The 24683-nt window shown below is 52.2% G+C and overlaps 6 protein-coding genes across 6 annotated transcripts; 3 read left to right on the top strand and 3 right to left on the bottom strand.

Annotated features, from left to right (window-relative positions):
* Positions 1 to 3024: 3024 nt before the first annotated feature.
* On the top strand, positions 3025 to 4742 carry NEUTE1DRAFT_47931 (uncharacterized protein; the record flags this gene model as incomplete). Its single annotated transcript, XM_009854517.1, has 2 exons — positions 3025 to 3469; positions 3535 to 4742. The coding sequence occupies 2 exons, from the start codon at positions 3025 to 3027 to the stop codon at positions 4740 to 4742; spliced, it is 1653 nt and encodes a 550-aa protein (XP_009852819.1).
* A 6041-nt stretch (positions 4743 to 10783) lies between these two features.
* Positions 10784 to 12495, top strand: NEUTE1DRAFT_117918 (diphosphomevalonate decarboxylase; the record flags this gene model as incomplete). The annotated part of the gene is made up of 2 exons (XM_009855284.1): positions 10784 to 10969; positions 11054 to 12495. The coding sequence occupies 2 exons, from the start codon at positions 10908 to 10910 to the stop codon at positions 12174 to 12176; spliced, it is 1185 nt and encodes a 394-aa protein (XP_009853586.1).
* A 476-nt stretch (positions 12496 to 12971) lies between these two features.
* NEUTE1DRAFT_103211 (uncharacterized protein) lies at positions 12972 to 14705 on the top strand (the record flags this gene model as incomplete). The annotated part of the gene is made up of 4 exons (XM_009855283.1): positions 12972 to 13055; positions 13269 to 14042; positions 14400 to 14568; positions 14647 to 14705. The coding sequence occupies 4 exons, from the start codon at positions 12972 to 12974 to the stop codon at positions 14703 to 14705; spliced, it is 1086 nt and encodes a 361-aa protein (XP_009853585.1).
* A 170-nt stretch (positions 14706 to 14875) lies between these two features.
* On the bottom strand, positions 14876 to 16062 carry NEUTE1DRAFT_86485 (uncharacterized protein; the record flags this gene model as incomplete). The annotated part of the gene is made up of 1 exon (XM_009855282.1): positions 14876 to 16062. One exon carries the CDS (start codon positions 16060 to 16062, stop codon positions 15124 to 15126), a length of 939 nt encoding a protein of 312 aa, XP_009853584.1.
* A 996-nt stretch (positions 16063 to 17058) lies between these two features.
* On the bottom strand, positions 17059 to 18544 carry NEUTE1DRAFT_95827 (uncharacterized protein; the record flags this gene model as incomplete). The annotated part of the gene is made up of 2 exons (XM_009855281.1): positions 17059 to 17933; positions 18055 to 18544. 2 exons carry the CDS (start codon positions 18143 to 18145, stop codon positions 17632 to 17634), a joined length of 393 nt encoding a protein of 130 aa, XP_009853583.1.
* Positions 18545 to 21579: 3035 nt separating this feature from the next.
* NEUTE1DRAFT_86479 (uncharacterized protein) lies at positions 21580 to 24407 on the bottom strand (the record flags this gene model as incomplete). Its single annotated transcript, XM_009855280.1, has 5 exons — positions 21580 to 22529; positions 22601 to 22674; positions 23028 to 23346; positions 23464 to 24134; positions 24328 to 24407. 5 exons carry the CDS (start codon positions 24405 to 24407, stop codon positions 21580 to 21582), a joined length of 2094 nt encoding a protein of 697 aa, XP_009853582.1.
* Positions 24408 to 24683: the final 276 nt, after the last annotated feature.

Here is a 24683-nt window from a genome sequence, read left to right as displayed (position 1 = left end):
TTTTTTTTTTCTTTCCTTTTGTTGGCGTTGTGATGCAGTTGCATCATTGGATGCTTGCAGACCCTGTTGACCCCATTATCACCGTCGTGTAAGCGATTCGTTCCCTCTGCTAAGACTTTTCTACCCTGCTCAGTGAAGTACACTAGCAGCAAATACGCACTATGCGCAGCTGACCTGCTAAGCAATGCGCACCACTGCATACCACCGCAAAATCCCAGCTAGCTCAGGCTTCACCGCAATGACGAGCATGGGGTGGACGACATGACCCACGATGCCTCGGATGCTTCTCTATAACACTTCCAAATTTCCATGTTGTAGTCTCTCTCTCTCTCGGTGTCGGAGTTTTGCAATCCACCATTTCCAGGCCGGCCGATACTTATATCAAAGTCTAATAAGACCTTGACCTTCGTTTGTGGGCCCGAGTTCTAGATCCAACCACTGACAATGGCCGACCAGAAACAGATCGGAATTGAGTCGAGTCACAGCCGAGGATGAGGTGCGAGTTGGGATGGGTTGCAATGAGAATACTCCAATGCGACCATCTACATATGCAATGTGAAGAGAGTCTGGACGAATTCCGTCTGAAGTGACAACGTAACATTAGCGTTGCACCGCGGGCGGACGCTATTCTTCCCCGCCATCACCGCCGTACGCCCCAGTCCTTGACAATGACCGTTGATCAGAATGCTGCTTTGGTTGTTGGGGTCTGTGGGGTGAAATTTCTGTGCTGAGGTTGATTTTCAGTTGGCCTGGGGATGTCCTCATCCACCAAGGGAAACATGGCGCAAGAACGCCTCACGGCTGTCAATCGTCCCACGCCGGGGACTGAATCAACCTCAAGATCAACCTCTGGTGAGAATCCTCGTCGCGCATTCTGATACATAACTTAGACTACCCTAATCTCCTCCACTTTCTTTATCGGTCGCCCAAAATGTCCTGTTTTGGCCGTTGTCAGTGCCCTGCCCTCTCTCCGTCGGTCTGTTATCTTGTGATCCGTTTGGTTGGCTGCAAGAGACGGACTATAGTTCGTTTGGCGCCTGATTGTGATTGCCGGCGTCGTTGGTCACCGTGGCAGCTTCAAAGGATCAAGCCGTTCGTCGTCGTGAGCCTTGTCATTCTTTCCTTCTTTCTTTTCTTGCTTCACCCCTCATGGTCGGGCCAACATGGACAAGTCCTAACCCATCAATTGGTAATCCGGAATCTGTCTCTTGTTGACCGGGGTGTGATTCAAGCTCAATGGGCCAAAAGATACAGCCCACCCGTCCAGCCATCCGTCTGGGGAGGAAGTCTGGAAGCCCAGTCAGCCAGGGCCTAACAAGCACTCGGTCTGGAGCACCTGATTACACGTGGTACCAGTCCTGCACCAAGTCACATTGATCCTCCATTGATAAACCCTGGTACCACTTTCGCTCCCACTAGGGACTAGATAGATGGATCGTGGAAAAGGTGAGTGTTGCCATTCAAACCATCCAGGCGCGCGCCAGTCGCCAGAAGCCTTGGAGAAATCGGTTGTAGCTTGTGATCACGGCATTGGGAGGACTCGAGCAGAGGCCCTTGCCTGCAACACCAAAGTACCCAAGACACACGGAAGCAACTGTGCTTTTGATCGTGCGTAACACGACCGAATTGACGGAAGGAGGAGGAGGAGGGGAAGAGGGGAATAGGACCAGGGGGGTGTTTCCTTGATACTGGAGCTGCCGCGGGGGGATATCGACGTCAAAGACGATACAAAGAAGGCTGGTTGGTAAAGGGACGGTAAGAACTTGGAACCATAAGACAAGTTGCTAAAGAGATGGCGGGTGATTCTCGCCAACATCTTGTTGGCTGCCCACGATAGAAAGAATGAAACGAATGGTGGTGTTTTGATTGCGTAGATGATGGATGAAAGGATCGGCAGCAACGTTTCCCGCCGCCAAGCTTTCAAACCCCAGACGAGCTGCCCGTCGTCGGTCGTGAGAAACGAGCAAGACGACAACGCCAGCGTCTCGTCTCTCGCACGTCACGTCATCGCCGTCACTCTTCAGTGTACCCACTGAATGTGCTAACCGCCCCGGAGCCGCCGTCCAGTCTTGAAGAACAGTCAGAACCTTGACTTTTGGCGCAAAAAGCGATCTCCGGGGCTCTACACTAGCAATTTGTCCGTTTGTGTTTCCGAAATGCACTTTTTTGAATCCTCCTCCACCGTTCGTCTCTCGTCAACTTCGGGCTCCATCTTTGGTTGTCCAGACCAACGGGTGGGCCTAGTCTGGCTGGAGACCAAAGTGGACACACACATGGGATGCGATCGCGGAAACACAAAAAATGATCAGATCCCTGCAAGTATCAGTTACACTCTATGGATGCAGCAAGGGGGTGCGGTGTGAGTAGGTAGCAGCAAAAAACGAAGCTGGAGTTGAACCATGACACCTTTTTTTTTTTTTTTTTTTTTTTTTTTTTTCGGGGAAATGCACTAACAAAAAAAAAACGAGAAAAAAAACAGAGTTTTACCAACTGGCGGCGGAGAGGCTGGGACCCAAATTTCATCCCCCCCACTCCAAATGCAGTCCCGTCACTGGCAGGCGCTGGCTGAATGTGGCCCGTGTGTCTCCATGCCCGGCTTGTGTCTCTCCGCCCGCGGCCATGGTCTAGTGTAGTGGCAGCGACGGGCAAAGTGTCGTGACTGTCGTCAACTGGCCCAGCTCTTGTGACCGACCGACCTCTATCCGACGACGGGCATGTACCTAGGTAGAGACCTGAAGTGAACCTAAAGCAACACATAAGTCAACTACCCCGCGCTCCCTCCCGTCCCGTCAAACTGGAACTTGAAGGCTTGCAAAAAGAGCCCAGTCCAGTCCCGTCCCGTCCTCCGAGTCGGTAAAGCTGGGCAATTTATATTTTACACTCACAAGCGAACTGCCACCATTGTCACCTACCTCTACCTCTACCTACCTCCACAACTCCTGTAAAATAGGTCAAGGTCCAGTCGCGCATGTTTCGATAGCCTGCACCCGGCCACCTCTCACCCACTCACAACAAACACTCACCATGCCAACCCGACTTCTACCATTGCAACTCCCTCAAAAGGTGGAAAGAGAAAAGGCTCGGATGCTGGAGCTCCTACAGCAAAACTACTACTACAACAATGACGCCGATCACTCTTCCATCTACTACACCCACACCTCCAGCTCTTCCTCGTCCGACATCGCCTCACCACTGCCCATCACACCAACCTTTTCGCGCCCCAGCCACTCGCGTTGCTCTGGTTCGACCTCTTCGCTCGAGAACATCATGTCTCCGAATGCCTCCTCCGAGTGCCCCATCTCGCCATTACAACAAACGCATACCAACAAGACCAACAAGACCCAGCTCCCCGACGTGCAAGAGTCCCCATTGGAGAGAAATTCGGTCGACATCTATGAGGACGAGGACGAGTACGACCTTTACTCCGGTGCAGACGAGGCCAGCCTAGGGGGTCTTTACGATTGCCTGTGTAGGTCCCAACAACAAGATATTGTCCGTCCCTAAACTTAGCGTAGCTAACACGACCATGACTAGGCGACGAGGCATGCGACCACCACAACGATGTGGCCCGACCTTCCATGACTTCGGAGTTCGACTGCGACCTCAGCTTTTTGAGCGAAGTGGATTTCAGCGATAGTTTAGGGTCAAAAAAGAGGAGGCATGGATCAGATGCCGGAATGTCATCTTGGAGTTCGAGAATAGGGTCAAAGCTCCCGAGCTTTCCAGGGTGGGGATCCACGTCGAGGCGAAACCAGTTTGCTTCTGCACCCGCCTCCGTCTCGTCGCTTGTCCAGCGTCCCAGCATTTCCCGAACCTTTTCCCGTGCTGCCTCGAGCAGGTCATCGTCGATATCCCCTTCGATGCGACGCCCTTCTGAGCAACTGCAACAGCCACAGCAACAACAACCACCGCATTTCACCGAATCACCTCTTCCCACCACCCCTGCGCTCTCTTTCTATGGCAGCGCCGACGAAACTGTTTCTCCTGCTTCCCCGCTTCAGGATGCGCAGGTAGCCGCTGGAAAAAGCCTGGAACGGGAGCGTGCCTTGGCTGCCACTCCTCTCCTGCCTCCTTTATTCACCGAAAGTCCAGCAACCCAAGGAAACGCGCAGTCGCTTCAAACATCACCTAACCCCCAATACTACCCTACGCCACCGCTGAGTTCCAAGGCATCAGTAGCATCGTTCCGCCGCGCAACTGCGAGTACCATCAGTGAACTACCTTCGCCGCTTCCCTTTCTTGAGGACCAGGATGCTTGGTCAGATCGTCTAGGACACGCCAACTTTACGATTGAGCCCAGGCCCTATGTACCAGACACGGCGGATTTGGCGACATACGAGGCCTTCCGTGCTGATTGGAACCAAGCCAGGATCAACTTTACCAAACACCTTGTCCGGACTGGGGAACACTACGGCCTGACGTCAATTACGTACGGTTATACCCAAGAAAAATGGGCAGAGTTGGAGCAGGAATGGAGCCGGGCTGAGGAGGATCTTATTCAACGACTGGAACCACAGTTGACCAGGGCGACTACAACACTGCTCCGTCGAGCTACTGAGGATGTGCTCCCAGCTGCCGTCCCCGAAATGCTGACGGATGAGGGCAAGTTTCCGGACCGCGGCGATGTGGACATTGTTGGACCAATGGTCCGCGATGCCGTCATGGCCGGACACGATGATAAGAAGAACAGCGCCTCCCTTTGGCTCAAAAACATCGTGGATAAAGTGGGGCGCCGGAAGTGAAGCGAAGGAAGGAAAAGCATCATGTGCCGCCCATGCTGAATAGGGAGGGAGAGTACCGAATCACCTTTTGAGAAAGTCGTTGGATACTACCCCCTCTTTGTTGTTTTCTTGGTCGATGGTGGACTGGAAGCGGACAAACAGCCTGCTTTTACTATCTGGACCGACGCACACCTCACACGGATTTTTTTTTTTTTTTTTTTTTTTCTAACGCTGTTGACGACTTGATGATACGTGCCACGACACCATGCTAGATCTCTTTGGGGCTGGTCTCATTTCTTGCATACCAGCCAGTCCCCATATTCTTGTCTGTTTTCTTTTAATCTGCTGTCAAAAAGATACCCCATTAGCTTTACGACGTTTTGTCTTTTTTTTTTTTCAACCAAGAGTTGTTCATACATACATATCCGGGATGTACATTACCCTTGTAATTGTTTTTTTTTTTTTTTTTTTTGTTTATTCCTATCAGGCCGGGTAATACATACACTCTTTCAACCTGCCTGTCTGCCCCCTCACTTTTTTCCTACTGTCTCTCCCCCATCGCATTTCTCAATGCTATGAAGTGGCAGGTTTCACACACACCAGGCCACACACACGCATACACATGTGTATCACGGTTACACATCTCTACACTCTCGTCTCAGGTACTACACACACACACTTTTGAGCCAAAGAAAATCTTGTATCTAGATAACTACTTTGTCTTCTTTCTGGATAACAGGCTACTAGTCTAGAGATAGTTAGAGGAAAGACAAAAAAGATGACAATACTGTACATATACCCTCAACTTGCTCTTGCCTACTTGCTTCTTGACTGCTACGAACCCTTTAAAATACGAACGTGACTGGATGCATAACTGATTGGTGGTGGTGGTGGTGGGGAGGACTTTGAGAAAAGATACTGCGAGTTAATCGACTGCTCGGAACGGTCCGTCCGATGTGAAAATGTTGTGGTACATGTTACTATGTATGTACAACCGCACGAACGCGGGGAGAGAGAGCACAGTCAAGTCAGGTAGTCTAGTCTAGTCTAGTTCAAAGCGAAAACCATGTCTCTCTGCCTGCCTGCCTGCCTGCCCTATGGTTAGATCATTGGTCGTTCAACACTCGCACCAAGTACTAAAGACAGACAGCCAGACAGACAGACACAAGGGTGTGTGTGGGAAGTGACCTAGAAAAAAGGAAGCGGGGTTCGTTACCTATGTGTGTTGCTACAGTGCTGGATGGACGGACACTCAAGTTAGGTAGGTGGTCAGTCCACAACGGATCATACGTACCTAAGGTAGAGTAGGTAGGCCACGATGGTTATTGTTTAGAAGGATATATCTAAGCTGAATGTAAGTAGAAAGAGAAGAGTACTTTGGTCATCACGAGAGAAGTCGATAAGCTTGCACCTAATCCGTCCTATCCTATTTTATCCTATCCTGCTTATCAATTCGTCTACGCAGTACTAGAACTACTATTTTAAACATTAAGAGTGGAGGGCTGAGCAATGGGGTCATGAACCTTGAAGGGTGCTACATAGTGAACAGGTCAAGTCCAATGCCGACCCTCCCTTAAGGGTCAGGATCGGGATCGGGGCTGTCGGAATCGGGATGGGTTGGCGGCATCGGAATCGGGATCGGGGGACGGGATCGGGATTGGATTGGATTGGGATTGGATCATGGTTTCGTTTGGGGCAACTACCTTACTCTACGTATGGTACATGCTTGGGATTCTCGCAGTTTTTTTCTTTATTCATTTTTTTGAGTATTTTGGCGTAGTCCTCGGCATTCAAGCTTTCATACTATCTACTAACCTAGGAACCGGTAGGATATCTATATTGTACAGGTAGCCTAGGCTTCAAGCACTGTCAACGGAATGGATGTTATCCTCACCCGGTCGGGAGTTGTATTTGTAGTTGTGGATGTGGTTGTGGTAGTCTGGTTGGTAGTAACCTAGGTAGGTACAGGTAAGGTAGTACTACCTACCTACATACCTACCTACATACCCCTAGCAGAGTAACACCAGCGGTAGTGTAGTACCGATGCGGGAACGGCAAGCACCATTGAGGCACGTTCCCGTGGGGCACAGACTTGAGGGAACACAACCCATCGATGCTTCTGGAGGGGAGGGGGGAGGGGCAGAGGGGGTACAGCCGGAGACAGGTAGGTTCACAATGGTAGTAGGTAGTGGTAGGTTGTCTGGATGGACGGATGGACGGATGGATGGATGGGCAGCTAGGCAGGCAGGCAGGCACAAGTAACTTGGGTTCATTGACTGGACGCAATGGAGTCTACGACTACCTACCCATGTGATAAATTGAGACTACCTCTACATATGGATCAGAGAACTAGACTACTACCCCATGCTCAATCGAGATCAATTAGTGTAGAGTGGGAATCGTGTTCCGTGTAAGGCATGATCATCACCATCATCATCATCATCAAAATTGTGTAATACGGGTCCAGTCCTCCAAGAGGTGGGTAGGTGGGTAGGTGGATGTGTACGGTATAAGGTGGTATCGATGGCACCTTGAGTCGAGTCGAGTCGAGTCATCTCTCATGTGTGTCAAAGAAAGATAAAAGAAGAAAAAGCAAGAACTGTGTGTCTGTTGTGGTTTGTCGCAGTCATTACAAAAATATATTCTCTTCGGTAGGTAGGTGTGGGAGTAACCCGGAAGCTTACGTACGGTAGGATGAAAGGAAAGTAAGTAAGTAGGTAGGTAGGGGACTTGAGAGAATAGAGTAGGTAGGTGGAATGTACGAATGTCCCAGGCATGAAAGCGGGCACATCACGATAATAACTTGACAGTGTCGATCAGGGTTGGTCTGGTGTTACTTATCCTTGGCTACCCTACATGTCACTATAGCTACTCCAACTATCTTCTACCAAGTGAGGTGACTGGTAGAGATGTTCGAGCTTAGCCTGCAGTGCTTCTACTGACACATGATACACGAGTAGGTTTGGTGCACATTGGACGGCATCAGATGCTAGAAACGATAAGGAGAGAAAGGTAGGTAGATATAGAGGTGGTGCTACGGACTAAGCGCATGTTGGTAGCTTCAAGCTACTCAAAATATCTTATTGCGGACTTGTATAAGGTCATTGGCATGACACTTGAGCTTGCTGGCGAGTGTCGATGTTCGTGTAGAGAGCCTCTAGAGTGCACGTGGTTGGAGTGTTCACAATGTCTTCTTTATGTGTCTTGAATTGAGATAATGTCTCTGTGTTTGAAATAGTTACCTATTTAAGTAGCTCTAGCTTCACCTACGCCAAGGCATTGACGGCCCATGGGCGGCATGTCCCGTCAACATTCAAGTGCACTTGAGGCATCGGAACATTGAAACTTAGCTCGTCCCTCAGAATCCATGCTGATCCTGATCGGACACTCTCTGACGGGATCCCCTCGATCCCCTCGAGTTGACGAAACTCGCGTCATGCCGCAGCGTTACCTGGTCAAGGTATGTATGGTCCAGACTTATTCTATTTCAAACAAACACCTCCATCCAAGAATTGCCGACTACATATTGGCCAGCACGTGGCTTTCATATAGCTTTTGTATAATTGATTGCCTGCCTCAACGCTACCTTGTCGACTTGCTACCGGGCACAGTATGTAATGTATACCCATTGGGAGATATAAAGACGACGACGAGACACGAAGCACACGAAACACGTGGCGTCCAACGACACTCTTTTCCGCTAACCATACATGTCTGTACATACACCTAAACCCCAAATATCTCAACGGCTGCCGGCATGATTGGTGTCACGTCATTGCGTGTGTTTCCGGTAGATTGTCACTCAAACATTTCACAGGCCAGGGCTGGAATGGGGCGCGCGCGCGCGGGGGGAAAAAAGTCTGGGGCAGCGGCAGGGTAGGCATGAGAAGCGTATGCAGTGGCGTTTTTAATTTCCCTGGCTCGCAGCAGCAGCATGATGGCGGAGGCGAAGTAAAGAGGAAATGTATGTAACGCACGTATGTATGTAGGGTATCGGCCTCGGAAGAGGAGAAAGTTCACGGGTTCCGGGTTGGGTATCCGGTGGCCTGGCCGCCGGCGGCTGGTATGTGTGTGCCAGGTGTTGCGGGAGGTGGTGACGCGTAAGAGTTTCCATAGCAGGAAACTGGAGGCTGACTGTTCTTCAGCCCCTCACCCTCAAGCTGGTCGGTCTAATAGGGTGAGTCCGATCGAAATCGTGGATCTCGGAAAGCCTGACTCGGCTCAATGGCATGGTTTGGGGTTTCGTGTGGTTCGTATAAGAAAAATAAGATGAGATTTCAGACGGGATCGGGATCATGTGAGAGCCTTTGGGGGTGTGGTGCGGCTGGGTCTCATTGGAGTGTGTAGCTTATGGGCAGGATGAACGTGGTTAAGGGTACTGGGAGATGGAGAATGGGGTGTCGTAATTCGTTGTGTCTTCCCATGGTGCAGTTATCTTCAGTATTATCGTCATGTCTTTGACTACTGGAAGGAAGAAAGCCTGTCAGCCAGTGCAGGGAAAGCCCCGAATAGACACTTTTCACGTTTTCGACCAGCATATCCGGTCTGAAGCTCTTGAATGCTGGATTGAACCCCTCAACCATGACAGGTCCGTTCGGACTCGAGATCAAGGTCGATGCCGGGTCTAGAAGGAGGGATCGGCAACTTAGCCATGTGGTCGTAGCAGATATCAACTTTTCTGTGGACTGTCTGTATGCAGGACCGGCTTAGCGAGTCTCCAAGACAAGTCTGTCCTGTTCTGTGATACAGCTGTCAGGCTCCGCTTGTTGATAAGAGAGGAGTTGAACAGTTCGATAACCACTTGTCCTATCACCGTACCTGGTCCACAGTCATACGACAGCTTGTGTGTCTCGCTAGTGTAACACGACGGTGGTCTGTGACAGAATACCACCAAGGCAGATTGTAGTACTAGTGCTCAGTGGTAGGCTGATTGACGTGTAGTCAAGCGCCATATTGGAACTTGATTACAGGTTAGCCAGCCAGGGGAGGGTTGGTCGAGTATGTACATAGTGTCAAGTCAGTACCGTCAGTTTCCCGTGAGACATGAGCGTCACCAGGGGCTCAGTCTACACAGAGTCAGCGAGAAACTCGGCATCTTCCCTGATTATTTCTCAAACATGTCTCTGATGTGAAGTGCCCGAGGAAGGCCTGGCGTGTTTCAGCTCGTCATCTTTTCTGCAACTTGCAAGTTATACCGAGAGCTCATGGCGTGTTTGAGTCTGTTGTCTCTCAACCCGGTCAGCCGACTTGAAGATGTTGACGATAATAGATATCCAGAGGTACCAGACCAGCTCGGAGCTGAAGCATTTGCATAGCAATAGGGTAGTTATGACGTTGAGTTGTAGTCATTGCTGGATCTGCAGCCGTCCACTTGTGGGTTCGTGAATCAACATCGACATCCCGGCGAGACCAAAGACAAGACATAGCTTTGATGACAAGAGTGAGACTCGGACTCCTAGACACCATGTCACTATAACCCCTTACCCATCAATTTCCGATGAGCGTCGTGATGTCTGGTTGTGACATTGGCGTGGACAGAAATGTGATCCATATGCACATGATTAATGTTGGGTGAGGTTGAGCGAGGACGATGAGTAGGTAAGTTCAAGGTCAGAGTACTGAACCAGAATGATAAGACAAGTCGGCAGAATAGAAATCTACCAAGTTTCTTCGTGGCAGAGTGAGAGAGCCCCGGGCATCAGCGTCATGGGCGAAATCAGAGATGGTGAGGGATGCGGCACACGGCAGAGGTCAGAAAGCGGGCGGTTCGGGCCATGACGGAGACGGAGACGGGGACGGGGACGGGGACGGGCCAGGCCGCCGATGCCCTTGAGGCGCTAGCTCACTCTTAGCTTGGCGCATTCAGGGTCCTCTGGCGGCAGGCAGAGCTCCAAATCTGCCTGTACCTACTACCAAGTTCCAATGACCCCACCTCTGCCCCGCTGGAGAGCCCCGCCAGAGTGCTGCGATGCAGAGCTGTTGCTGGGGGAACACAATTGAAAGGGGGTCTTGGTCTTTCCAGCTTCATTTCCCAACTTCTTTGTTGACCGCCCGCTGACCAACAACCACCAAGCAACCACCATCGCGACATTGCCCTTCTGTCCTTTCTCTTACTTCTTCTTTGCGACCTGTCCTTTCCATACCCCTCTAACGATACCCCCCGGATAATCCTATAACATATTCATAATGGCTTCCGAAAAGGTCTACCGCGCCAGCACCACGGCCCCCGTCAACATTGCCGTCGTCAAGTCAGCCCAACTTTCCTAATACTCGATTGATACTTCGGACGAACACGTGGAGAAGAGCATCTGAACTGACCCCCGTAATTCCAGGTACTGGGGCAAGCGCGACACCAAGCTCAACCTCCCCACCAACAGCTCTCTCTCCGTCACTCTCTCCCAGGCCGATCTCCGCACCCTCACCACCGCCTCCTGCTCGGCCTCGTACCCCGAAGGCGACTCCCTTCTTCTCAATGGCGAGCCCTCCGATGTGTCTGGTGCTCGCCCCCAGGCCTGCTTCCGTGAGCTGCGCGCCCGTCGTGCCGCCCTCGAGGCTGCCGACCCCTCGCTCCCCAAGCTCTCCACCATGCCTCTGCGCATCGTCTCCGAGAACAACTTCCCTACCGCTGCCGGTCTCGCCTCGTCCGCTGCTGGCTTTGCTGCCTTTGTGAGGGCTATCGCCAACCTCTACGAGCTCCCTGCCTCCCCCTCGGAGCTGAGCTTGATCGCCCGCCAGGGCTCCGGCTCCGCCTGCCGCAGTCTGTTTGGCGGTTATGTTGCCTGGCGCATGGGTGAGGCTGCTGATGGCAGCGATTCCATGGCCGACCAGGTTGCCGAGGCCTCGCACTGGCCCGAGATGCGCGCCTTGATCCTCGTCGCGTCTGCCGCCAAGAAGGGTGTCAGCTCGACCTCGGGCATGCAGCAGACGGTTGCCACCTCGGGTCTCTTCAAGGAGCGCATCACGTCGGTCGTTCCCAAGAACATGGAGATCATGGAGAAGGCGATTGCCGAGCGCGACTTTGCCGCTTTTGCTGAGGTCACCATGCGCGACTCCAACTCGTTCCACGCTACCTGCGCTGACACCTATCCTCCCATCTTCTACATGAACGACGTTTCGCGCGCAGCTATTCGCGCTGTCGAGGCCATCAACGCGGCTGCTGGCCGGTCCGTCGCCGCTTACACTTTCGATGCCGGCCCGAACGCCGTCATCTACTATCTCGAGCAGGATACCGAGGCCGTTGTTGGCAACCTCTACAGCGTCCTTAGCGAGGTGGATGGCTGGAAGGCGTCCGCCGTTGAGGGCCTCAAGGCCAACGTTTCCTTTGACGAGAGTGTTGCCGACTTGCTCAAGAACGGCGTCAGCCGTGTGATCATGACCAGTGTCGGTGAGGGTCCGGTTGCGACACAGGAGTACCTGGTGGCTGAGGATGGCACCCCGGTCAAGAGCTCTTCTTAGAGGAGATGGGTTTGGAAGGGAAACATAACGCGTAAGCTGCTGCGCAGGTTGGATTTTAATACTGGAGAAATATTGACCTAATAATGTACATACCCGGCTGTGGACACACTACCAAGGAAGGGCAAGGTAGCGAGAAGCTATGGACATATCATGATAAAGACAGGGCTGGCTAAATGTCCCTGGAGGACAGACAGTATTGGCCAATGTCTGAAAAGGCTAGCAGGCTGTTGCAATGGCAAAGATGGACGCAAACCCTGTCCGTTTCTCATTCGGTTATACTTGGTGCTTATATCAACCTCCTCGGATTCTGTTCTCCTAGAACTACTGACTGTCGATGCAGGATATAGCACCTCCAAGTGTATATTAAGGAGGTTCAAAGATATCCAAAAGGGGCCCCCGCCCGATCGATGTCCTATTTATGGCGTACGGAGTTGAGCATCAATGTCGGTGGTTTGTAGCACATACAGCAATCACGGCACGGCCTTACGTCAGGATATGGCTAAGGGGGGTTTTACGATCGCTTGGCGCCATCCCTTTGCGACCATTCAACACGCGCACTGCACGCTCATGTACAACGCAACACAACGCAGCTTTGGGCTCTCTTACGCGCCATTGCATTATCGGGAGCAAAAAGAAACATTGACAACTAACTCTGGCTAAATAATTATATGTTCTCCCAGACCGTTAACCGAGCAACTATTTGCCACACTTGCGCACAGCTTCCTTCCCCTTGGACAAACGGTTTCGACAACCAACGATACCAGAGCTTCGTTAATGTAGACAGCAATCGAGACGATGAGCAGGAACATCTACGACATCGATCCAGCGGGCAACGTGCTCTGCACATATAACGGTGAATCACAGGAGAGTCTAAGGGCTGTATGTACCTACTTGATTCATCTCTCTCCATCCATCCTTCCATCAATCTATCCATGAATCGATCCATCCGTCCATCCGCCTTTGTCTCGTTCTGCCCTTCTCAATCAAGTACACCCTCATTATCACCATCATCACACCTCGACCGCATCAATACCTACCTACCTAACCTAGTTTATGTCCAACCCCAACTCATTCATTCTAACTCTCGCGCAGCACCAAACCAAAATCCCCCCTCTTACCGCCCTCCTCCACGCCTTCCTCCCCGCCGGCTACCCCCACTCCGTAACCCCCGACTACCTCCCCTACCAAACCTACGACTCCCTCCAAGCCTTTTTCAGCAGTATTTCCTCGTTGCTCGCCAACCGCGCCGTCCTCGAAGGCCTTGGGGTAGGGGACGCCTCTTCGTCCCCCACAGGAGCGCTCATTCTCAAAATCGCCAGCGACACCATCTCCCGCGTCGCCACCATTTTATTTGCCCATCGTCTGGGCACCGCCATCGAACCGGAATGTAAATTTTTCAGGTTCTTGGCTGATTGTTTGAACGATGCTGCGCAATTGCTGGATTTGTTGGTGCCGGCGATGATGGAGAGGTATGGATTGAAGTTGGGTGTGATTGTGGGTGCGGGGGTATTAAGGAGTTGGTGTGGTGTTGCGGCGAGTGCGAGTAAGGCGAGTTTGTCTGCGCATTTTATTGTTGTTGCTTCGCAGCAAAAAGGCGGGGGAAATAATCTGGCGGAATTGAATGCCAAGGAGGCAAGTCAGGAGACGGTGGTGAGTCTTTTGGGTATGTTGGTGGGGAGTCTGGTGGTACAAGTGGTGCAGGATCGACTGGTGGTGTGGGTGTTGATGGTGGGATTGCTGGGGGTGCATTTGTTGATGAATTATTGGGGGGTGAGGTGTGTCAGGTGTCGGACGCTGAATAGGCAGCGGGCGACGATGGTGGTGAGGGAGTGGTTGGAAACGGGGAGGGTGTTGGGGCCGGAGGAGGTGAGTAAAAGGGAAAGTATCTTGCAGCTGCGGATAGGATGGGGACGGGGAGGGGGATGGACGGGGTTTGGTAGGATGGCGAGTAAGTCGGGGGAGTATACGGGTACGTGCGAGTTTGGGACGTATGGGGATGTGAAGGCTTTGGCGGGGTGGAAGGGAGGGTATCATAGCTATGAGATTGAGGCGGACGGGTATTTTATGGGGATTTGTCATCGGGGAGGGAGTTTTCGCATGAGGATCGCGTTGAAGGAGGAGGAGGGGGGGAAGAAAACGAGTTCAAGTGCGCGTGCAAATAGTCCGCTGGAGGCCTGGTTTGATGCAGTTAGCCATGCCTATCACTTCGACTCGGCCCTAAAGGATGGGCTGGAGAGCCATTATGAGAACGAGGTGCCGCTGCTAGGATATACGTCGGAGGAGCAGAAAGGAACCGTCTTTGCGGCGCTGGCGGCTGTTGGGTGGGATCTGGAGACGAATGCGTTGGAAACGAGATCGCCTGTGAGGGTGAGGGTCGGGATTGGGAAGAAAGGTACGTGTGGCTGGCTGACTACATGATGATTTCTCGTCCGTCTTGTTCCCTTTGCTAACTGTAATCTTTCTTTTCTAGTTCCAATCCCATCTGAAAAGGATCTTATTCGACAACCACATGTGTCCAAGAAGGATTGAGTTGTCACAGAACTGGGCGGGTGGGAAGACATTTATCTTCCACTCGGAACAGCCGGATACATAAACAGTAACAAGACATCTACAAAGTTGAAGTGATATGTAATCTATAGATCCAACACCCAAGAGCGACCACCATTATTAGGACAGTCGACTCTATGCAGCGATTTTCCCATGTCTATCATTCTCTATTGAACCTTTCCCTTTTCTTGTATCCTAATGCGCCATTTGGACGGCCGTTTATATGCCAAACATGAGCGAGATACAATGTTAAACCAACCAATACTAATAATACAACGAAACATACATGTCTTACAAGTCCAGTAAGATCTCTCTATCTTATGTACCAAGTCTCCTCCATTTCAGACCTATTCAACAATCCCACTCACCGTCTTCTGTACACCCACCCCTTCACTTCACCTTAGTTCATCCCCACAAACCTCAACGCCCTCATCTTCACCCCCTCCCACGTATTCAACTTGGGCCTCACATCCAAATAAAAGTTCAGCTTCCCCGCCCCAGCCTTCTCGTTATTCCTCCCCGCATAAAAGTCAATCACATAGTCCACCCTCGTGCCACAGCGATCCACAATCCAATCATGCCGATCAAACGGCGCCGTGTATCCCAACAAGGTGTTCAGCCTCGCCTTGGGCGTCATCCGCTTGCTCTCGCCCATGAAGCTCTGCAGCTTGGGGCCCTCGGCACATCCACACCCTTCGCCGGTAAAGGGCTTCTCCCACCGCAGGATCTCGGCCCACGCCCGCTCGTTGACGGCGTTGTGGATGGGGACGACCGTCTTCATGTCGGCCGCGCTGGCGCCGTCGTGGCCCTTGCGCTTCATGGCCTCGTAGAATTGCTTTTCCGAGGGGTAGATCCAGTTGCCGGTGGTGATGTCGGCGCCCGTTTCTTGCTCGGCGTTGGAGGGGCAGGCGGAGGGACCCGTGGTGGCGGCGCGGGGGATGGAGGAGATTTCGCGGTGTTCGCCGAGGTTAAGCTGGGGAGTAGCACCGGCGGCGGCGGCGGCACCGGTTGTTGTGGAGCCGGAAGAAGACATGAAGGGGAGCCATGAGGACCAGGATGATGATGATGGAGATTGTTGTTGTTGCGAGGTAGGAAGCGCTGCGGGAATTGCTGTTTGTTGCGCCAGCTGGGGGATCTGAGTCTGTGTTGGTGGTTGCTGTGGTGCTGGTACTACTGGCGTCGTAAAGGCATTTTCTGGCGATGGTGCCGTCGAGCCACCCGCCGCGGCCGCGGCTTCTTGTGCGGCCTTTGCCTGCTTTGCTTGTTGCAACCAGAGCTCGCGCGTCTTGTGGTCGACGGGGCACTTGTCCTCACTGCCGGCGCCGGCCTGTCCTGCCATTTCCTTCATCTTAAGGGTTGTCATAAAGTTGTGACTATCGGCAAGGGTTCTTGTCGTCGTTGTAGGTCGTGAGGTGTATAAGGATAGCAGGGATCCTCGTCTACAATCGGGATGCGACGATGTCGACGAGTTCAGATGATGGCAGTCTCGGGTTTTGGCTTTGCGACAATTCGTTCGAGAGTGGTTTTCTTGCTCGTCGTCAAGGTCCAAACAAACAAGTTGCTGGGACCGGGGAACTGAGCTTTGAAAGTGAGAAGAATCACCGAGCTCCCGATTGGGTCCGGCGCCGTTATCGTCCTCAATTCGTCAGCGCAGTGGAGGTTGCCGGGAGCTCCCCTCTTCAGCGCAGTTCAACTTTTTAGCGGGGCTTGGGCGATCAATTGGCCGGTCCTGTCCAGTTGTTTGGCAGCTGACAGCCCAGAGACCTTGTTCCCCAGCTAGGAACCCAGCCCCCACCACATAAGTTCGTCCTCACCGGTGGTGCAGTGGGTGATTGCAGGTGAACTCAGCACATGGGCACATGGCATCAGCCACGGCACATCGATCAATTCAAAGGCCCCCCGGCCGGCAATCTCGCAGGGCTGATCACTTTCCCCGTCACAGTCCGCTTGCTGCTTCTGTTTCTCATATGTGAGGTCATCTCCGTAGAAGCCGAAATGTCGCCTTGTACACTAGAGGATTTTACTTGGACGTCACATATCATATTCCCATGATGAGATGTGCTATGAGCTGGGCGCTTCCGAGCATGCCGAGGTGATTAGGCAACCCTGAGCAATTGGTGTTGACGATGCTGTTTTTTTTTTCTTTCTTTTTTTTTTCTTTGGTGTTGATGGTTAAGGCCTCGACACAGCTCGGGTCAGAGGCAATGGTTCACGTATGGCGTGGCTCAATAATGTGAATCTTAAGACCGGTAGTTCCCAGCAATTCTACGTCCAAACAACAGCATGGTAAACCTCTTTGTCTCACATGTCATTCTCGGCATTTGCAGACCAGATACGAGCAGCGGTTGGTGTTCATAGTGTTAATATGTTATTCTGGGCTCGCGGGCTGACAACCAACGCGGGGATTTCGCCCGGCTTTGGGAGTAGCCCGTTGCACTGACTATATACACAAGACCTGCATCCGTTCCCCGGTCACTCAAGCCCGGATGTCCGGACAAGGCCCGGCCTCCTTTGGACGACGTTCTCCCCCACCGATCCGTTTAACACCGTGCCATGCAAACCAAAGCCGCAACGTGTAGTTCTAAAGCCAAACCCTGGTGAGCTTTTTGTTTGTTTTTTAAACGCCAGGGCAGTGCCGTCCATAGATAATCTGATATGCAAACTTTGCTCGGTTCAAAATCGCGTGAAGCATGGGCGATCATACGCTGTGTGTGTGTCATGTGTGTGTGAGAGGGCAATAGGGATAGATAGCTTTAGATGATGGGGAATCTCAAGTGTAGGCCCATTCTTAGGTCAATGGGGCGGAATTGGCAATTCTCAAAGGATCGCTGCGTTGTGTCGGTCGTTTCGGACTCGATATCGATTTTGGTAAACGAACTGTCTAGTCCATGTTGTTTTTCTCTCCCGTTTAAGCAAAGCCACAGCCGGACTCAATAGCCTCAATCTCGGCCTCGGTGAGAGGCTGGCGACGGAAGCGGGCGGGGAGGTCGTTGCGGTCAAAGTAAAGACCCTGGGGAGGGTTGACGGAGCCGAGAGCGGCACCGGGAGAACCACCAATGCCGTCGACCTCAGGGCGGATGGTCTTGCGAAGAGGGCCGTGCTGCTGGGCGTGTTGGCGGTAGGCGCTGAAGGAGGGAGAAGAGCCCCAGTTGGCCGGGAGCGAGTGGGTGGGAGAGGCAGGGTGAGGCTTGGGAGTGTGGTCGACGGAAGCTGTTGGACAAGGAGCAGGCTGTCAGCACGTCATCCGAAAAATAACACCAAGGTTCGCGAGTCAAAATGGCAGATGCACCACACCGGAATGCTCGGAGGCGCAGGACGGGGAGGAACATACCGGGAATGGTTCTGCGACCGATGAACTTGATGGAAGGAACACGCTCAGCATGAGCGGCAGCCTGGCGGAGGACTCTGGTGGCGGCGAACATGGTTGCGATTTTGAGGGTTGGGTGTGTTGGCGTTGGGAAACGGTGACAACGGTAACTCGTGTAGGGCTGCACTGGGAGGCGGAGGCGGGAAAGCTAGAGGTAGTCTGTCGACTGGACCGGTTGACGAATTTTCTCGTTTTTCAGGGGCTATAAGTCAAGTGGGTAACTGCGGTTGTTGTTTTTTATTTGGGTATTCCACCAAAAAAACACAAGACGACGGGCAGTGTGACGATGCGGTTGTGGACAGCGGATGGAGGTCGAAGGGGCTGGCAGGAACGGTTGGCGAGAATGGTCGGCTAGTAGGTTCCTTCTGAACGGTTGGACGGACAATTGGCAGCGGCCGGGGCGGAGGAGATGGGACCAAAGGGGGGGTTGAAGTTAGTTTGGACTCGACTCTCGAGACTCGCGGCCAGGACGGGACTGTAGCGGACAACGGGGGAGTGAGGGCGGCGCGAGATTTATCACTGTTTGTGGTTAACAGTTGGCTCTCTTTGCTGCAAAAGGCACACCTTCGGCAGCCCACTTTTTCACAAGCTGCCGAAAATTGGAGAACAGGCTGCATAGGAAAAATATCCCACCTCGTTTCAACCAATCAAGTCTCTTTGTGCGGCGACCTCCGCTTGCCCCGCCCCGTGTTCGTGGCCCATGGACGGAGTAGCGTAGTAGCTCTTGGACATGGGAATAGCACTAGATTTGTGCTAAGGTGTCACCACAGAGTGACAATACCCCGAGAGCCGGAGGGAAGAGCTGCATTCGTCCTCGATCACCACACTGGGGCAGTCTTTTGGAGCGGGATGATGCATTGTGAACAGGCCATTTTCTCACCAGCATTCCACTTCGTCCACTCTGGTTCCGTTGCAATTGCACCATCACTTGGATCGATGCACCCTCAGAACCCTCTCGAGCTGAGCCCATCCTGCCTCTTCAGTTTGCTCCTCCGATCAAAAGTATCGTCATTGCCGTTGCGAGGCTGCGGTATTCTGCAATGAAAACTGCTCTGGTTCCCAATCGGGCACACAAGGCCAGACAGAAAAGGAAATCTATTCAAGATGGCGAGCGCTAGACTGGCCAAAGTTGGCGGTCCGTTGGCGACGGCTTGACAAGCTTGCATTGCCAAGGAAGTTCTTGGAACGTCTTCACTGAAGAGCGCTAGAGGTTTGGTGGTGTCGTGCTGAAGGGCTCTGAATGGTTGGGTTGGCTGTCCGAGAGATAAGATTCAAAAGTGTTTGTAACGTGTGTGAATAATTCGGTATTCGTCACAACTGAACGCCGCTGCATCTCCGGATTCTCGTTGCACATCTTCCACACAAACCTTTTTCCCCAAATTCATCGGTGCCGCTGGACCAGCATCATCCATGTGTAGACAGGCATTTGTTTCAGCAGTCGACGACCCGTCTAGACCGGGGGAATCGAATAACACAACGACCGGGGGGCAGACCGTTGTCGCCCGCAGACGGCGCAACCGCCGATAAACATCGCCCCCGCTGCACCACCCCCCCGGCTTTCCTTTCCCGTGGATTTATTGCCACACCTTGGCTGCGGACCTCTGGGGCTGGTGCCATCGTAAACCATCATGATGCGATTTCGGGTCTCACAACCATCAAGAACAAGTCCCTGACCCCCGCATCTTCTTCCGCTGTGCGCCCTTATAATCACAACACAGTCGCATCCCGCACCCCCCAACCCGGAAGTCGTCCACGCGACTGCCATGGTTCCGAATGCCATCAAATCGGCCCAACGATCGCGGCGCCTGACCTCACGGCAATCACACTTTGTCACACTTCTCACTTTGTAACCCGCCCAGTGCGACCGCAACCGGATTCGGACCTCGCCGACACAAACCCTTCCTGCAGACTTTCGAGGCTCCTAAGGCCGATGGGTACGGGCAGTTGTCGAAGCACGCGATATGTATGTAGTGTACATTGTGTAAGTAGGGGTTTAATATGTATGTAGCTATAGGCAACGCACATAGACCAGGCATAATGCGTACGCATACTACCCGAATATGTGCATTTTATGCCCGCCAAAATGAATTATAGTAGGGGAGAAGTATTGTCACCCCGGGGTACTGTAAAATCGATTCTCCTAATATCGTAGCTTTTCCTACCTGTCTGTCTTTGAAGAGCGCTAGAGGTTGGAGACATCGAAAATCACTAAACCCCCTATGTATAACGATTCTGGTGCGGCTCGCCTTCCAAATCCGATCAAAATTATGATACGAAGGTTCATCGTTACTCTCATATAACATGCACTGTTACCGTGATTTCAAACGTTATGGTTAGAATATCGTTATATAGCTGATCGTTATGTGCAGGGTTAACAATATACCTATGCATTTTCGCCGGTGGACCGACATGACTTACCTCACCCGAACACTCTGCAAATGCCTGCTTGGTTAGTTATTTGTTACTTCCCTTGGTATGAGACCAGTGGCTTATTCGAGTCCTGAAATGTACAAGGCAACGTACTAATGTTCTTACCTTTAGTGAATTTACATAGTATACTACATGTTGCAGGAATGTGAATGGAATACAATCATGGACCTGACCTGGTACACTAACTACACTACTTGGTCGCTCGGCTGGAAGTGTGGCCCCCTGCGTGGCTAGAGGTACTGCCAGCTGGTGCGTTAGTTACTCGCCTATCAAGCCACCAGCCAAAGCTCGCAGTGTTTGCGTTAAGTCCGCATCTCATTCAGTTTTCTCCACCATCCCCAAAACGGAAACATCATGGAACCAGCCAAGCATCGTGTAGTGTACTTGACCTGAGTTGAGTTGGGGTATCTATCGATCGCGGTCACTCGCCAGGCATGTCTGAACTCCGAACTTGTTCATTCATAGCCTGGGCTTGATTGATCATCAGGATTACGATTTAGATTCATGCGCAATAGAGAAAGAAAGAGTGTGGAAGAAAAAGAGTGTACAACAGGCGTAGCGATAACCCCCAAAGTAAGAGAAAAGAATTATACGGTTCTTGAAATCCCGGTATTCGAGTGCCATTTCCAAATCATGCTTCCAACAACCAACCACAAGCGCACCTACTGACGGCTGAATGACCGAGTAGTGTAATGGAAGCACACTGCACAATTAATCGCCAGCTTATTGGTCCTAGTTGGCATAGAAAAGTCTGAAAGTGCAAGGCCCAGGTTCAATTTCGGGCAGAGTCATCGTTGGCGGTGCGTACTATTTTGTGTCTTTTTAAGTGTTCTGTTCTATCAAACTACGGACCAACTACCTGCCGTTGATCCGGTGATTTATTGGATATTCGTTGAGGATCTTCTCCCCTCCTGCATATCGCCAGGTATTTCATAAACACTCACACGTCAAATCCCCTCCTCTTGCCTCTCACCTCTCACGCCTCCATCCAGGTCCAGCCCAGTCATCCTCTGAACCGTTCTTTCCTCACCCTCACCTAGTCACCCATCCTAGCCTAGTTCATACCCCAAACTCTGGTAAATTCGCCGAATTCAACCAATCCGGCAGAACCCCCGTATCATCCCACAGTGACGACAGGCCGGAGCCACCAACATGGTGTTGGTGGTGGTACATGCTGCTGTTGCTGTTCGCGTTGGAGTTCGAAGCCGCCGTAGCCGGATCCACATGAAACTCGTTGTTCAGCGCTTCTAGGACTTGGTCGTCGGACATGGATGAGAATTGTAGCAATATCGGTTCTGTTGCTGCCCAGAGGGAGGATAGTGTAGATGATGAAGGCTCGAGATATGCGCCGGCGGATGTCGCTGACAAAGCAGCATCGGTAGGGATGCCGTAATTAGTATTGCTCATGTTTGTGGTGCTAGTCCCTTGCTGCTGGCTACTGCGTTGATATGTTGCTAGTGTTGATGATGATAATGATGATGAAACGGATGGCCCACCGTGTCGGGAGAAGGCTACGTGGGGCGGGCCTCGATCCGCTGTCATTGCTGTCTCGTTCCTCGGCCGCACTGTTGAGGCCATATGCTCATACGACGTCGCCGCAGCGGCCGCCGCCTTCTTGACGATATACTTCAGATACTTCCCATACAACGTCGACATGCCATTCCGATGGTCCGTAGCGGTACCAATCCGTTCCAGCACGCCCGCCGTCTCCTCAATCAGCGTCCGGACACTGGGCGCCAGGCTGGAGGTCCCGCCGGAGAGCTGGCCGCTGAGGCGCAGGGCGAAACAGGCGGCAAAGGAGATCATGATGGCTGTGTTATTGGGCATGCTCGAGAGTTGCTCTTCGCCTTGGATGGCTGAACGCATAACGTTCAGGGCCGAGGAAAGACCGGCCGCGTGGAAGAAGTGGCGGACTTCGGTGGGTGCGGTGGGATGGTTGATTACAATACTGTAGATGGAGAGGCGGGTGTGGGTGACGAGGATTTGGACGTAGGGTGGTAGGCGATGTTCTTTTCCCCGGCCGGTGTTAGGAAGAGAAGATAAATTGTTCCGCAAGGTGACGAGAGGTTAAGTGACTTACGAGGTCCGGTGCCAATGGGTATGGTCCATTTGGCATGCCATTGCTCGAAGAACTTGTCGACTGACATTTGTATCCTGGAGAGGTAGTTAGAAAGACGACTTATAGTCAGAAACGAAGAAGAAGAAGAGGAAGGACGAACGACTGGGCAATAAGGCCGCCGTCAGCCAGTGTTTCGCGGGATCCGTCACAGACTGCCCTGATGGAATTGAACAAATCGTCCTGGTTGTGTCAGAGCTTGCGTTGCAGGAATCATTGACATTGGGAGCTCACCAAGTCTCTCCGCAAGACAGCCATGGATACCAAGTGCCCGTCCATGGTATCTGCAATATCTGACATGTGCCATTCATCACAACGTCGAAGAAGGGGCGTGACAGGCACGGTATAGCTTCTCCCTCGCGCTAAGCACATTCCTCGCTCCAGGACAAACAAGGCAATCCAACATCTCTCCCTCCGCCGCAATAGCCGTCTCCCTAGTGTCGATTCCGAATCAACGTCGCCAAACCCATCGAGAGACAAGGCAACCTTGGGGTCAATGCAATCTGCCCGTGCGATTCCTCCGTTGTAGCTACCGTCTCGTATGGCATCCATAGCAACTACAATCTTGTGTAGGAACAGGTCCAGGGCCATGGTGGTGGCCATGGAGACGTACCAGCACGTCTCGTCATCGGTGCTATGTTTGCCAGGAAACATCCAGGGAACGTTGACCATGAAAGCAAGGACAATCTCGACGGACCGGTATCGGTCGACTATGATTCTGTTGACCAAGGTTTTACAGTGATTGGACAACCGCCGCGAGAGGGCGCCCTGTCTTGGCATGAAGAGGGCGGCGGCTGCACATATGGAAGTGAAGAGAAAGGCCGAACGCGAGCGCGTAAAGGAGGCCGTATATAATATTGGGTCCAGACCCCATCTCGTGTGGGCAAGACTCTTGTGGAAGAAGTCAAAGAGGGACTCTGCCTCCTCCGTGGTAAGCAAGCCAAGATCGATGGGATCCAGTTCAGGGCCGCAGTCAAGGGAGAATTGAGTGAATTTGAAGAACTTTTCGACCTCGGACAGCTTCTCGGTTTGTTTCTTCTGGCGTGGGTGTTGATGGCTATGGGCCATCTCAGCTGTAGAAAGCTCGCCAACTGGCTTCGGAGAAACATGCAAGTCAGAAGCTCGGGCGAGAAGTTGAAGAGGATTTTCGGCATCATCGACAGCAAGGCTCTCATCTGCTACATGGCTCTGAGATGGCGTGGAGTCTTGCGGAATGCTCATGTCGTCATGATCCGACATGGAGCTATCGCCTGAATCTTCGGAAACATCCGCCATGAGAATCTCACTAGGCCTCCGTGATATGGCCGAGGATGTCCTTGTATGACCAGTGCTGGGTTGTTTAGAGTCACCATCGGCAAGAGGTGTAAGTGAGCCAGCACCTAAGATTTCTTTGAGTTCGGAGACGAATCTGGTGGCCTCAATACCGTGCAGACTGGCTCCTGATCGTTTGACAGCCTGTTCGACTTGATGGAGTGCCTTTTCCAGCCCGGTGCGCTTACTGAGGAGGTGGTCAGTAACAGGGCTTTGCTATGAAGAACCAGCAGAACTTGCTTTTTGACACCTTTCCTCCTGCCCACATGGAATTCGGGGCGGACGCATTGTACCCCTAGCTGAAGACATCGTTGGCATCGGTCATCATCGTTATGTTGGCCTTTCCCCTTTTCGCACCGAATCTTGGACCGACGACAGACCAAACATGCGGCAGCTCTTCGACTGTTGCTGTCTTTTCGCGACTCTCGAGTGCCCTCGGACGGAGCAGCAACCGTGACATTGGGCATATCCATGAAGGTGCCAATGATGGGGTTATACGTAGAAAATTATGTTGATGAGTCCAAATGCTACCTGTTATTTGTGCAAAACGAGCACTACTCCTCATTCAGCGTGACTTGTGAATCGCAGTACGTGATTCGCACCCTTTTCCTTCCCAGACCGAGAGCATTGGCGGGGTCAGTGACACCGCGAGCTGGCCGATGTTCAACCCCACAGTAAAAGAAACCCCAGAACGATGGCGGCAGCTGTTTGGCAGGTTTTGACAGGTGACACGGCG

Source organism: Neurospora tetrasperma (genome assembly GCF_000213175.1).
Source record: "Neurospora tetrasperma FGSC 2508 unplaced genomic scaffold NEUTE1scaffold_5, whole genome shotgun sequence".
Classification (NCBI taxonomy): domain Eukaryota; kingdom Fungi; phylum Ascomycota; class Sordariomycetes; order Sordariales; family Sordariaceae; genus Neurospora; species Neurospora tetrasperma.
Note: the sequence above shows the minus strand (reverse complement) of the source record. Positions and strands in the feature narration are given on the sequence as shown.